The sequence below is a fragment of the Pristiophorus japonicus genome, chromosome 6, assembly GCF_044704955.1.
Source record: "Pristiophorus japonicus isolate sPriJap1 chromosome 6, sPriJap1.hap1, whole genome shotgun sequence".
In the NCBI taxonomy this organism is placed as follows: domain Eukaryota; kingdom Metazoa; phylum Chordata; class Chondrichthyes; family Pristiophoridae; genus Pristiophorus; species Pristiophorus japonicus.
The window spans coordinates 215,235,820-215,251,669 of record NC_091982.1 but is presented as its reverse complement, the minus strand read 5'-3'; the positions used below and the strand labels follow the sequence as shown (position 1 = coordinate 215,251,669).

The 15,850-nt window shown below is 44.7% G+C and overlaps 1 protein-coding gene across 1 annotated transcript in view; it reads right to left on the bottom strand.

Annotated features, from left to right (window-relative positions):
* prss59 (serine protease 59, putative) overlaps positions 1-15,850 on the bottom strand; it is a 135,885-nt gene that overhangs the window by 44,871 nt on the left and 75,164 nt on the right. Inside the window, exon 8 of the mRNA XM_070884081.1 lies at positions 3,827-3,941. Coding sequence (XP_070740182.1) covers positions 3,827-3,941 — 115 coding nt within the window. The remainder of the gene's footprint in view (positions 1-3,826; positions 3,942-15,850) is intronic.

Below are 15,850 nucleotides of genomic sequence, written 5' to 3'. Positions count from 1 at the left end.
TCACCGCTGGAAACGGGGCGCAAGCACCCCGTTTCTAGTGTTTTTACCACCACGGTGGTTGAGGTGTCGTCTTGAGCGAAATTCCGCTCTTTGGCTTTTTTTGGCGCTCCTAATAGGGGGGCAGATATGTGGTAGTAAGTACGTTAGAGCGGCGGAAGTTGGGGTGGGGGCGTAGTTTCCTCCGCTGTCAGTCATCAGCATAGCGCCACATCACCACGGCTCTCCCCTTCAATTAAAGGGGAAAGCCTCTGCAATTTTTAAAGTTTGGTCCACTGGGCCACCAGGGAGGGCTTTGGCTCGGCCAGAGAGGGTGCCAGGCTCTCTGTTGGCAGCCAGGCTGAATCCGGGGGCATAATTGTTGGCCCGACATGACAGTCAGCCGACAAAAAGAGAAAACATGGTGATGGCGGCAGCAGTGGTGCGTCCTCCCCTTTAATGGGAGCTGCACCGCCATTTCAGAAGGCCACAGCCTCACTGCACTTTTTCAAAAAAGCAGCTTTGGCACTGCCCGGTAGGAGGAAGATTTTCTCAGTGGAATTTTGCCATCGGAGGGGAGCATCGGCAGTGCCCGCTCTGATGGCACACTTAGGATGGATCGGCAGCAGCGGAGTGATCGGGAGGGGAGCGGGTCACCACCGGGATACCGCAGGAGCGGAATTTTGATAATGGCGGCCATTACACGAAAAGTCGGCCGCCATTGCACTCTGTAACATTGCTGCCGATTTCGGTATTAATAGGCCTTAAGGAAATGGGCAGTTTCAGCCCCAAGATGTTGAACTACAGTTGTATAGGGCTTTTGTGAGACCACACCTAGAGTACTGTATACAGTTTAGGTCTCCTTACCTAAGGATTCATTTGGCTTTGAGTGAGTACCATAAATGTTCACTAGAGTGATTCATAGGTTATGGGGATTGTCCAATGAGTAGACTAGGCCTATATTTCCTAGAGTTTCGAAGAATGAGAGGTGATCCCATTAAAACATAAAATTCTTAAGGGACTTGAAAGGTAGATGCTGGGTCATAGTCTCAGAATAAGGTAACAGCCATTTAGGACTAAGATGAGGAGAAATTTCTGCACTCAAAGGGTTATATATCTTTGGAATTCTCTACCCCAGAGGGCTGTGGAGGCTGAGTCGTTGAGTATGTTCAAGAGTAAGATTGCCAGATTTTTGGATACTAAGGGAATCAAGGAATATGGGGATAGTGTGAAAGGTCGAGTTGAGGTAAAAGATCGGCCATGATCTTATTAAATGTTAGAGTAGGCTCGAAGGGCTGAAGGGCTCAATGTTGCTACTATTTCCTGTGTTCTTGTGTACATCTGTGTCTTGTCACCCCTCCAGGAGGAGGTCCTGAACATAGATAAACATCTGAAGGAGAAACTATTTAAAACGTATGGAGAAGGAGCAGAAAAATTGGACTGGAATAGATAGCTCCAGTGTGGAGCTTTTCGCTGCACTGGCATTATAGGCTAAAATGGTCTCCTTCTTGGGTAATATTTTTGATGATTTTTAGAATATTATGTGACACACCCTTGGGCTCTGAATCTAGCTCTTTTAAAGCAATCAATGACACATTCTTGACCTTGGGCTCTATGAGGGAGAAACATCAGTTCGGAACCAATATTTGTAAAATGCTTGTGTGGCTCAGATTTAATAAAGGAGAGATTCTAACTCAATAACAGTATTTTAAAAATGTTTAAGGGTTACTGAGCCCGAATCTGCACAATCCATTAGCAACAAAAAGCTGACACTTTTCAAAATCACCTTTGATTCATAACTTTGAAATGCTACTTTACTCAATGTTACTGCCTGCTTACTGCACTGCCTGCTGACCCTCTTTTGCTGCTCCTCTTCAGCGTCCACTCCCACACCTAATGCCAATTCTGCTCCTGCAGCCCGCTTCCAAACCACAATGCGAGTGGTACACGTATGACCACAATCACCCAGAAAGCTGCACCTAATGAAATGCTGCCCAAAGATCAAAGAGCTACATTCAAGGTATCTCGGAGTTGCTTCTGGCAGAAACTGCATGTAATGCTCCAATTGTAGCTTAACCAAGCATCATCACTGAGTTCTTTTTGTATCTAGACTACAGGATACGTTTTCCAAAACAAAAGATCAGACTGGTTGGATATAGTTATGATGAGAGACTGGTTGGGTTAACATTTCCGGTGCCATAACACTAAATTGGCGTCTATAGTTGACTGACTCAATAATAAACAGATAGCATCACTGTTTAAAAACAGCTAAATCTGAATATTTTAAAAACATGATTTTTTCAGGTGCCTTGTTTTGTAAGCATAGTTGCTCTTTGCAGCAGTCCTGTAACAGAATAGACCGTCAACTGCTGTAACCGACAGTTTCTTTCAATAATTTCAAGCATACATCAGATGTAGTCACCCGAGGGAACTCATCAGCCTGAGTCAAACCACATGGATATGCAGACTGCACTCACTACGGTGTCATCAATAGGCTCTGAGTCACTGTTTTTCACTGGCTGTTCCTGCTGTAGAAGCATTGTGCTTGTTCAACTCAATCATGTCTATGTGGTCTGGCATCTACTCCAGAACGTCAACATATTTCAGTTCCTGTAAGCTCTGGATATACATTTTTTGAAAGAGGAAAATTAAAATTGAATAAAAATATCCTTAAAAACATTGTTGGTTTAGATAGGGTTTAAAATTAAAATTATACAGTTTTTTTAAAAAAAGCAACCTTTTAAAAAGGACCAGCTCTCTGTGTACTTGTGTCAATAAGGCGTGAAAAAGATCTGTAAAAAGGGTACATGTCAGAGAGTAAATCCATCTGCCAAGATGGTTGTCAAAACATAGGTTAATGGTGACCACTAAAATTCAAATTTCTTCTAATCATTCCACAGTAAATAGTTAGGACTTTTGGAAGATGCAATTCAAAAAGCAGCACCTTAGGTGTGTCAAAAAGATCTCCATCGTCTTGGTATATCAAAAAGTAACATTTAAAAAGCACAGTGAATTCATCATCATCATAGGCAGTCCCTCGGAATTGAGGAAGACTTGCTTCCACTCTTAAAATGAGTCCTTAGGTGGCTGAACAGTCCAATACGAGAACCACATAGATCGCCGTTGAGGGAAGGGGTGAGTGGGACTGGTTTGCCGCACGCTCTTTCTGCTGCCTGCACTTTACTTCTGCATGCTCTCGGCGATGAGAGGTGCTCAGCGCCCTCCCGGATGCACTTCCTCCACTTAGGGCGGTCTTTGGCCAGGGATTCCCAGGTGTCAGTGGGGATGTTGCACTTTATTAGGGAGGCTTTGAGGTGTCCTTGAAACGTTTCCTCTGTCCACCCTTGGCTCGTTTGCCGTGAAGTAGTTCCGAGTGGAGCGCTTGCTTTGGGAGTCTCGTGTCTGGCATGCAAACTATGTGGCCTGCCCAGCGGAGCTAATCAAAAGAATTACACTCTGAATGATAACTGTTAAGTTAGTATAGGGGCTTATAATGACAAGGTAATAGCTATTTGCCAATATTTTAATGAAACTACTAAGGTTGAAAAAGAAAAAAAAGGCAGATTTTGTTAAATTCCAGAAGGAAGATAAAATGTACATGAAACAGTTAGTGCTATATGGTGCAGCTAGTTTTGGTACAAGGTAAAGCTGGGTCTTCAAGCCAGATCGGCTCACCACCACCTTCACCACCACCAGGGCAGTTAGAGATGGGCAATAAATGCTGGCCTTGCCCGGGACGCCCACATCCCATAAGATACACAGACAGTCATTTACATTTCAGAAAATCCTGCACAGCCTTATGTATACAAACTAGTTCAAATAAATACCCCATATTTGTTGTAGCACTTACCTCAAAAGCTCTGTTGTCCTTATTGTATTGGACCACGTCCATGAAATTCCCAGCCAATGTTTCCAATAAATAACCAGAATCCATTTCGGATCTTATTTCAAGTTTTTCACATAACCTGAGATGGTGAATAGTTTGTGATTTAATAAAAAAATATTTTAAAATTCTAAAAAAGGAAAGGGCAAAAGGTAATATATCAATTTATATAAACTTGATAAATCATTAACCACTTTCCACGCTAAATGTCCTTTGCGCCTTTCTGTTAAATATCTACCATCATTTACTGCACTTCAGTTAAGACTTTGGGGCTGAAATTCAGTAGCACAAGAAAGCTGGTGCACCTGAGTTTTTTTCTGTACTTACCGCAGGGATCCATGATGCGGCTGCATGATCGATTTTCAGGACTTTGACATTTTTTCAAAGTCCCAATGGAAATTGGTCATAGTGGGGGCGGGAGATAGACAGGAAGGCAGGCTGAGGGGCTGAATTTGGGTCGGACTGGGATTCCGCTGCTATCAATCAGTGGTGGAGTAGTGGTGATGTCACAGCGCGTTAAGGGAGAGGGAATCGGGCATTTTAAATCTTCGGTCAATGGGCCACCAGGGAGGATTTTGGCCGGGTCAGCGGCCTGTCACCCAAGAGGAGGTGCCAGGCTGCCCATTGGTGGCCCAGCCGAACCCATGGGCACTATCTTGCCGGCCGATCGGGAAGTCAGCCGTCAAAAATAAATACATGGCAGCAGTGGTCCCGACCCAAATTCAGCCCCTCAGCCTATCTTTCTGTCTATCTCCCCTCTATCCCATCCTTGAAGAGCCGCCGTGCTGTTAGGCCGCACACACTCTGGATAAGGTGCACCGACAGAAAAAGCTGTCGGGGGCACTGCGCGGAGGGACTATGATTTTTTGACCTGAATTTTGGTCAGTGCATTTCTTAGCTGAGGGAAAGCGGCCCAAGCGTTCTGATGTCACGATTGCGGTGGTCATCAGCAGCGGGACAGAATCAGGTCCAGGCCGAAAAATCCCCGACCTGAATTTGGGTCGGGTCAGCCAGTTGGTCACAAAGCGGCAGCCACGGGATTCCGGCGCATGGTTGCCGCAAACGGGCAGTAATGGGTCTTTCTGAGACCTTGAATTTCGGCTCCTTTATATACTGGTATAGAGACAGTCAATGAAACACACCACCAATATCAAGAGTAAAAACACTTTAAGTGATCAATTGGATTGCTGAGATGCAATGGAGACGTCCAAGCCATAGAAGTGCAGAGAAGAGTCATCAGCCTGATCCCCAATGTCAGAAGACTGAGTTATAAGAGAAGACTGGTGAAACTTGAGTATTTACACCTTGAAAATAGGTGACTGAGAAAAAAGCTCAAACGAAAATGGCAAAGAAAAAGCAAATTTTGACTATTCAAATTAAATCATAATAGTAGAAGATGAAGGTGTAGGTTCAATGAAATGAAAGGCATATTTATAACTACTGCCAGGAAGTTTATCTCAATACAAAAAATGATCAATATATGGAATGGACTTCTGATTACGGGAGTGCAGGCAAAATCCGGGAATTATTGAAGAAACCGCTGGACGTTAGGATTGCATTATATGTTCTTTATTGATGGGATGAGTGAGGATGGACGGAAATGTCTTCCATATTTGTACTTGTTTTGTAAACTTCAATACCCACTGAGGCAAGCCATCTTTTCCTATTAGCTTTTCATAGGATGGATAGCAACAGGAGTTAAGGTGGCAAGTGCACATCCCTGGTATGTTAAGAAAGCAACCCACATCATATGGAACCAATTCCAACTCATTTCGAACTAGTTTTTTTTGGGGGGAGGGGGTAAAAAGACCAACATGTGTGCAGGAAGGGAACTGTTACCCAAATAAAAGATCTGTACACAAATGCACGTAGCATAAAATATAAAATAAGTTGGAAGCACAAATTCAACTTAAGGGGTATGCTGCAGTAATCATTACAGAACCGGACTACAAGCTGGGCATGGATGGGAGCTAAATATTACCAGGCTATAGGAAGGATTGGGAAAGGAGGGCAGTTGCAATGTTGATAAAAGACACAATTACAGCAGTCAAAGGTAGGGATTTCGGTATGGATGATCAAGCAGTGGAAACGCTTTGGGTAGAGTTAAGGATGCAAGATTCTGGTAGGAGTTGTCTACAGACCTCCTGATAGTAGTGATGCACTGGGGACTATCTAAATACAGAGAGTTTGTGAGAGGCGCGTGTAGCATCGAGAGGCAGTGGCCTATAAAGGCTCAGCAGTTGGGCAGTCCGGGGAGTTCGTGAGAGGCGGGAGCAGCGTCGAGAGGCAGCGGCCTAGAAAGGCTCAGCAGTTGGGCAGTCCAGGGAGTTCGTGAGAGGCGGGAGCAGTGTCAAGAGGCAGCGGCCTATAAAGGCTCAGCAGTCGGGCAGTCCGGGGAGTTCGTGAGAAGCGGGAACAGCGTTGAGAGGCCCAGCTTGTGCAGCTGCAGCAGGGAGAGAAGGCAGAAAAGAAGTAGAAAGAAATCGAAAGGTGACGTCACAGCCAAGGGGGTAAGTGATTGGCTGGTGATTGGTAAGTAGTTTTTCTTTTTCTTTTCTATATCAGTAAGTAACCTTTAGCATTGTTGTTGTCCAATTAAGTTAATCCAAAGGTTAAGTCATGGCAGGAGAGCTGGGACACGTGTTATGCTCCTCCTGTACGGTGTGGGAAGTCAGGGACGCTTCTGGTGTCCTTAACGACTACATGTGCAGGAAGTGTATCCGCCTGCAGCTCCTGACAGACTGCATTGCGGCACTGGAGCTGCGGGTGGATGAACTCTGGAGCATCCACGATGCTGAGAATGACATGAATAGCAAGTTTAGTGAATTGGTCTTACTGCATGTAAAGGGTACACAGTCAGATAGGGAACGGGTGACCAACAGGAAGAGCAGTACAAGGAAGATAGTGCATGGGTCCCCTGCGGTCATCCCCTGCAAAACAGATACACCGCTTTGGGTACTGTTGGGGGAGATGACTCATCAGGGGAAGGCAGCATCAGCTAAGTTCATGGCACCGTAAGTGGCTCTGCTGCACAGGAGGGCAGGAAAAAGAGTGGGGGAGCGATAGTGATAGGGGATTCAATTGTAAGGGGAATAAATAGGCATTTCTGCGGCCGCAACCAAGACTCCAGGATGGTATGTTGCTTTCCTGGTGCAAGGGTCAAGGATATCTCAGAGCGGGTACAGGACATTCTGACAAGGGAGGGTGAATAGCCAGTTGTTGTGGTGCATATAGGTACCAACGATATAGGTCAAAAATGGGATGAGGTCCTACGAGATGAATTTAGGGAGCTCGGAGCTAAATTAAAAAGTAGGGCCTCAAAAGTAGTGATCTCAGGATTGCTACCAGTGCCACATGCTCATCAGAGTAGGAATCACAGGATAGCTCAGATGAATACGTGGCTTGAGGAGTGGTGCAGAAGGGAGGGATTCAAATTCCTGGGGCATTGGAACTGGTTCTGGGGGAGGTGGGACCAGTACAAACCGAATGGTCTGCACCTGGGCAGGACCGGAACCAATGTCCTCGGGGGAGTGTTTGCTAGTGCTGTCCGGGAGGAGTTAAACTAATATGGCAGGGGGATGGGAACCTATGCAGGGAGGCAGAGGGAAATAAAAGGGAGACAGAGGCAAAAGATAGAAAGGAGAATAGTAAAAGTGGAGGGCAGAGAAACCCAAGGCAGGAAACAAAAAGGGCCACATTACAGCAAAATTCTAAAGGGGCAAAGTGTGTTAAAAAGACAAGCCTGAAGGCTCTGTGCCTCAATGCGAGGAGTATTCGGAATAAGGTGGACGAATTAACTGCGCAGATAGTAGTTAATGGATATGATGTAATTGGCATCACAGAGACATGGCTCCAGGGTGACCAAGGCTGGGAACTCAACATCCAGGGGTATTCAACATTTAGGAAGGATAGACAGAAAGGAAAAGGAGGTGGGGTAGCATTGCTGGTTAAGGAGGAAATTAATGCAATAGTAAGGAAGGACATTGGCTTGGATAATGTGGAATCGGTATGGGTGGAGCTATGGAATACCAAAGGGCAGAAAATGCTGCCGTTGTGTACAGACCACCAAATAGTAGTCGTGAGGTTGGGGACAGCATCAAACAAGAAATAAGGGATGTGTGCAGTTATCATGGGCGACTTTAATTTACATATAGATTGGGCTAACCAAACTGGTAGCAATGCGGTGGAGGAGGATTTCCTGGAGTGTATTAAGGATGGTTTTCTTGACCAATAAGTCAAGGAACCAACAAGAGAGCTGGCCATCCTAGGTGTGATGTGTAATGAGAAGGGACTAATTAGCAATCTTGTTGTACGAGGCCCCTTGGGGAAGAGTGACTATAATATGGTAGAATTCTTTATTAAGATGGAGAGTGACACAGTTAATTCAGAAACAAAGGTCCTGAACATAAGGAAAGCTAACTTCGATGGTATGAGGCGTGAATTAGCTAGAATAGACTGGCAAATGATATTTAAAGGATTGACAGTGGATAGGCAATGGCAAACATTTATAGATCACATGGATGAACTTCAACAATTGTACATCCCTGTCTGGAGTAAAAATAAAACAGGGAAGGTGGCTCAACCGTGGCTAACAAGGGAAATTAAGGAGAGTGTTAGATCCAAGGAAGAGGCATATAATTTGGCCAGAAAAAGCAGCAAACCTGAGGACTGGGAGAAATTTAAAATTCAGCAGAGGAGGACAAAGGGATTAATTAGGAGGAGGAACATAGAGTACGAGAGGAAGCTTGCCGAGTACGTAAAAACTGATTGAAAAAGTTTCTATAGATATGTGAAGAGAAAAAGATTAGTGAAGACAAACGTAGGTCCCTTGCAGTCGGACTCAGGTAAATTTATAATGGGGAACAAAGAAATGGCAGACCAATTGAACAAATACTTTGGTTCTGTCTTCACGAAGGAAGACACAAATAACCTTCCGGATGTACTAGGGCAGCGAGGGTCTAGTGAGAAGGAAGAACTGAAGGATATCCTTATTAGGCGGGAAATTGTGTTGGGGAAATTGATGGGATTGAAGACTGATAAATCCCCAGGGCCTGATTGTCTGCAGCCCAGAGTACTTAAGGAAGTGGCCCTAGAAATAGTGGATGCATTGGTGATCATTTTCCAACAGTCTATCGACTCTGGTTCAGTTCCTATGGACTGGAGGGTAGCCAATGTATCATCACTTTTTAAAAAAGGAGGGAGAGAGAAAGTGGGTAATTATAGACCGGTTAGCCTGACATCAGTAGTGGGGAAAATGTTGGAATCAATTATTAAGGATGAAATAGCAGCGCATTTGGAAAGCAGTGACAGGATCGGTCCAACTCAGCATGGATTTATGAAACGGAAATCATGCTTGACAAATCTTCTGGAATTTTTTGAGGATGTAACTAGTAGAGTGGACAAGGGAGAACCAGTGGATGTGGTGTATTTGGACTTTCAAAAGGTCTTTGACAAGGTCCCACATAAGAGATTGGTGTGCAAAATCAAAGCACATGGTATTGGGGGTAATGTACTGGCGTGGATAGAGAATTGGTTGGCAGACAGGAAGCAGAGAGTCGGGTTAAACGGGTCCTTTTTGGAATGGGAGGCAGTGACTAGTGGAGTGCCATAGGGCTAAGTGCTGGGACCCCAGCTCTTTACAATATATATTAATGATTTGGATGAAGGAATTGAGTGTAATATCTCCAAGCTTGCAGATGACACTAAGCTGGGTGGCGGTGTGAGCTGTGAGGAGGATGCTATGAGGCTGCAGGGTGACTTGGACAGGTTAGATGAGTGGGCAAATGCATGGCAGATGCAGTATAATGTGGATAAATGTGAGGTTATCCACTTTGGTGGCAAAAACAGGAAGACAGAATATTATATGAATGGCGGCCGATTAGGAAAAGGGGAGGTGCAACGAGACCTGGGTGTCATGGTTCATCAATCATTGAAAGTTGGCATGCAGGTACAGCAGGCGGTGAAGAAAGCAAATGGCATGTTGGCCTTCATAGCTAGGGGATTTGAGTTTAGGAACAAGGATAATTACTACAATTGTACAGGGCCTTGGTGAGGCCTCACCTGGAATATTGTGTTCAGTTTTGGTCTCCTAATCTGAGGAAGGACGTTCTTGCTATTGAGGGAGTGCAGCGAAGGTTCACCAGACTGATTCTAGGGATGGCTGGACTGACATATGAGGAGAGACTGAATCAACTGGGCCTTTATACATTGGAGTTTAGAAGAATGAGAGAGAATCTCACAGAAACGTATAAGATTCTGACGGGACAGGACAGGTTAGATGTGGGAAGAATGCTCCCGATGTTGAAGTCCAGAACCAGGGGACACAGTCTTAGGATAAAGGGTAGGCCATTTAGGACTGAGATGAGGACAAACTTCTTCGTTCAGAGAGTTGTTAACCTGTGGAATTCCCTACCGCAGAGAGTTGTTGATGCCAGTTCATTGAATATTTTTAAGAGGGAGTTAGATGTGGCCCTTATGGCTAAAGGGATCAAGCGGTATGGAGAGAAAGCAGGAAAGGGGTACTGAGGTGAATGATCAGCCATGATCTTATTGAATAGCGGTGCAGGCTCGAAGGGCCGAATGGCCTACTCCTGCACCTATTTTCTATGTTTCTATGTTTCGATTAGGGAAATATACAGCAAAAACTGTTTATATTGGGAGATTTTAATTTTCAACTGGACTAAGAGAAGCAGAACAGTTCGAGCAGTAAAAGCAATTAATTTCTCGAATCTATTCTGGACAGTTTTCTAGAACCATGGCGGAGAAATTGGGGTCATTTCAGCCTCCCATTAGCGCCCCCTGGAGGTGTTAACAGGGCACATATGACTTTACAACTGGGCATTGTGCCTCAAACGCGCCCGTTAAATTCAGCAGGAGTTTAGCGGCGGCGCTATGGCATTGCGCCCTGATCTTCTGCACCCAGAGATCGTGATGTAATTGCCCCGGCACCTAAATTGAGTTTCACCCCCTGAAGCTGTGCCAGGCAATAACAGCGATAGCTTCAGGGGATGCATACCCAGCGGATGGCCGCTACTGGGGCAAGATTTAAAGGAGAGGTCACAATCTGCTCCTGAAAAAAATCTCCCATTTTCTTTTCAACTTTCGTGCTGCTTTGGACACATGCGTGGCACTCCCGCTCCCCGGTGGTCCAGGTAGGTGGGTTCCCAACATGTAGAGTATGCAGCTTGGGTCCTTCCCTGTAATTCAGGGATGAGCCCTTCATACATGGCCGATTGTGTAACACTGCTGAGCCATGCATCCCACTCCTGCCCCAGAAAGGAAGTGGATCGCTTGATTTAGCGTTCGACTTCCTTTCAGGGGCAGTAACCCCAATTTATCGCGAGAGGCGAGACTTCTGTGCCTGGCACAATGTCTCGTGCCTCGCGAGTGTTACCGAATTTCTAGGCCCAAATGTCTTATAAGTGGTCAAGGAACGTGTCAGAGTAGAGTTAATGATGAGTAACGAACTAGAATTCGATAACAATCTGACAGTAAGGGAACATCTTGCAATGACCATGATATGATTGAGTTTGATCGTAGGTTTGAAAGAGAGAAGGGCCTGTGGGAACTAACTGATACTATCAGGTCTGCACATCCGCTGATCAGTGGAAACTCAGGGGCGAAATTGGCCTGCGCCGTCGAATTGGGCTTACCGCCCCTCAAAGGAAGTGGAGCACAATCCAGGGCGGTTCCAATGACACTAACGTGGTGAGTTGTGCAGCGCTGCACAGATGCTCTGCGTAGCAAAGACGCGCTTCAACTCCCCTCCCATTTGCTTAAAGGGAGAGCCGCTGCGCACTCTGTAGGACCTCTGATGGCCTCCGCTGGACAACTAGGGCATTGAGGTACCAAAACGGAGTGCCAGGCTGCACGATTGCAACCCACGAAGCTGGCGCTGACACCTGCTCGCATAGCCTCATGAACTGCGGGGCAAGTTTCCCTGCGAGGTGGAAAGGAGTTGGCACGCAGCGCTGAGGGATTGCTGCACCCGGCAATGACGGGGCACGGCGCTGCCATGACAGCATCTCCACAAACTCCCGGGCACTTTCCTGGGAGCAGGTAGCGCCACCACTGCCCCCCTCCCCCATCCCCCCCCGACCCCGGATGAAAAGTGTCCTGCTGCTGGAGGCACAAACAGGCCTCTCAAAGAGGGGCAATTTCGCCCCCCAAGTTCCAGAACCAAGCCCAAGTAGCATAGCTAGAGTTCTCATACAGGATTCTATCCTCTCTCTTGATGACAGCTCATGTGACCTCTCTATCTAGCCCCCTCAGATGCCTGCTAAAAAGAAAAAGAAAACGACTTGAATTTATGTAGCACCTTTCACGAACACCGGTCATCCCAAAGCGCTTTACAGCCAATGAAGTACTTTTTGAAGTGTAGTTACTGTTGTAATGTAGGAAACGTGGCAGCCAATTTTGCACATAGCAAACGCCCACCAACAGCAATGTGATAATGACTGGATAATTTTTTTCTCAGTGATTTTGATTGAGTGCTAAATATTTACTTGGACACCTGGATAAGTCCCCTGCTGTTGGAATCTTTAATGTGAGGGCAGACAGGGCCTTGGTTTAATATCTAATCTGAAAAACGGCACCTCCGACAGTGCAGCACTCCCTCAGTACTGCAATGGAATGTCAGCCGAGATTTTTGTGCTCAAGTCTCTGGAGTGGGACTTGAACCCACAAACTTCTGACTCAGAGGCATGGGTGCTACCAACTGGGCTACAACTTAGGTAAATGCCAGGGCACAGGGCTAGGTTGCCTATGGCAATGGTGATGAAGCCTGCTGAAGAGTCCTTTTGGGACACAGAAGCCCTACAACCATAGCCCTATGACCAATATATTAGCATAGATAGAGGATTGGCTAGCTAACAGAAAACAGAGAGTCGGAACAAATGGGTCATTTTCAGGTTGGCAAACGATAACTATTGGGGTGCCACAGGGATCAGTGCTGGGGCCTCAACTATTTACAATCCTTATTAATGACTTGGATGAAGGAACCGAGTGTAATGTAGCCAAGTTTGCTGATGATACAAAGATAGGTGAGAAAGCAAGTTGTGAGGAGGGCACAAAGAATCTGAAAAGGGATATAGACAGGCGAAGTGAGTGGGCAAACATTTGGCAGATGGAGTATAATGTGGGAAAGTGTGAGGTTATCCACTTTGCCAGGAAAAATAAAAATGCAAATGTATTATTTAAATGGGGAGAGATTACAAAATGCTGCAGTACAGAGGGACCCGGGGTCCTTGTGCATGAAACACAAAAAGTTAGCATGCAGGTGCAGCAAGTAATCAGGAAGGCCAATGGAATGTTGGCCTTAATTGCAAGGGAAATGGAATATAAAAGCAGAGAAGTCCTGCTACACCTTTACAGGGTATTGGTGAGACTACACCTAGAGTACAGTGTACAGTTTTGGTCTCCTTATTTAAGGAGGGATATACTTGCATTGGAGGCAGTTCAGAGAAGATTCACGAGGTTGATTCCTGAGATGAAGGGATTGACTTATGAGGAAAGGTTGAGCAGGTTGGGCCTGTATTCATTGGAGTTTAGAAGAATGAAAGGTGATCTTATTGAAATATATAAGATACTGCGGGGGCTCAACAAGGTAGATGCAGAGAAGATGTTTCCACTCGTCCCAGGAATAGTTTAATAATAAGGGTTCACCCATTTAGAACTGAGATGAGGAGGAATTTCTTCTCTCAGAGGGTCGTAAATCTGTGGAATTCTCTGCCCCAGAGAGCTGTGGAGGCTGGGTCATTGAATATAATTAAGGTGGAGATAGACAGATTTTTGAATGATAAGGGAGTGAAGGGTTACGGGGAACGGGCAGGGACGTGGAGCTGAGTCCAAGATCAGATCAGCCATGATCTTATTAAATGGAGGAGCAGGATCTAGGGACCAAATGGCTTACTTCTTCTCCTATTTCTTATGCTCTTATGACCAGGGTGACCTCAGTGCCAAGGGGCTCATGATACCATAGCACATCCAAGCAATTGTTGAGTATTTTATATATAATTTTATATTAGTTAGTTTTATTTTATTTTATCATGTGTAAGCAGCCTACATCCTAGGGTTTTGAAAGAGGTGACTATAGCGATATTGGATGCATTGTTTGTCATCGTCCAAAATTCCATAGATTCTAGAAAGGCTTCCGCAGATTGGTAGGTAGCAAATGTAACTTCACTATTTAAGGAAGGAGAGAGAGAGAAAATGGGGAACTATAGACCAGTTAGCCTGACATCAGTAGTAGGAAAAATGCTAGAATCTACTTTAAGGATGTGGTAACAGGGACACTTAGAAAATAATAATAGGATTGGGTAGAGTCAACATGGATTTATGAAAGGGAAATCATGTTTTACAAATCTATTAAGAGTTTTTTGAAGTTGTAATTATTAGATTAGATAAGGGGAAACCAGTCAATGTGGTGTATTTAGATTTTCAGAAGGCATTCTATATGGTGCCACACAAGAGGTTATTAAACAAAATTATGGCTCATGGGATTGGAGGTAATATACTAGCTTGGATTGAGGATTGGTTAATGGACAGAAAGCAGAGAGTAGGAATAAACGGGTCATTTTTGGGTTGGCAGGGTGAGACTAGTGGAGTGCTGCAAGGATCGGTGCTTGGGCCTCAGCTATTCACAATCTATATCAATGATTTGGATGCTGATGATACAAAGCTAGGTGGAAATGTAAGTTGTGAGGAGGATGCAAAGAGACTTCAAGGGGATATAGACAGGCTAAGTGAGTGGACACAAACATGCCAAATGGAATATAATGTGGAGAAATGTGAAGGTATCCACTTTGGTAGGAAAAATAGAAAAGTAGAGTATTTTTTAAATGGTAAGAGATTGGGAAATGTTGGTGTTCAGAGGACCTGGGTGTCCTTGTACACAAATTACTGAAAGTTAACATGCAGGTACAGCAAGCAATTAAGAAAGCAAATGGTATGTTGGCCTTTATTACAAGAGGGTTTGAGTGTAAGAGTAAAGATGCCTTACTGCAATTATATAGGGCCCTGGTGAGAAAGCAACTAGAGTATTGTATACAGTTTTGGTCTCCTTACCATAGAGGGAGTGCAACAAAGGACCGTCAGATTGATTCCTAAGATGGAAGACTTGTCCTATGAGGAGCGATTGAGTAAACTAGGCATATATTCTCTAGAGTTTAGAAGAATGAGAGGTGATATTGAAACATACAAAACTCTTACAGAACTTGACAGGGTAGATGCAGGGAGGATGTTTCCTCTGGCTGGGGAATCTGGAACCAGGGGTCACAGTCTCAGAATAGGGGTTGGCCATTTAGGACTGAGATGAGGAGAAACTTCTTCATTCAGAGGGTGGTGAATCTTTGGAATTCTCTACTCCAGAGGGCTGCGGAGGCTCAGTCTTTGAGTTATATTCAAGACAGAGATCAATAGATTTTTGGATATTAAGTGAATCAAGGGATATGGGAATAGTGCAGGAAAGTGGAGCTGAAGTCGAAGATCAGTCATGATCTCATTGAATGGTGGAGCAGGCTCGAGGGGACAAATGGCCTGCTCCTGCTCCGAATTCTTATGTTCTTATGTCACATTATCAGCTTTTCTGACTAACCATTCCTCTCAGTGTCTAATGCGCTTTCTTTACACTCACCATAACCTTTGTTGACAATTGATAAAATCAGTTATTCAGTGTCCCCATTACTTTATTTTTTCAATCAGTGTCAATTATAGTAACTATGCTTTTAATTGCCTTTTTATAGTAAAATACATGCCAGAGTTCTATATCTATCTACATATATTAAAAATGTTATTTATATGTACAATTCTTGTGTCAACCTTTTCAATTATAATTTCCTATGTCCACATTTAGAATGGAAACTGCCTATGTAACCTTGTCACGCAGTAATTACATCTTCCCACTATTAAACCTCAATTTTGCATCTCCCACATCCTCTGCTTGTACAGTAGAGAAAGTCATATGTTCTAACCAACTCTGCTTCTCAAATTAGA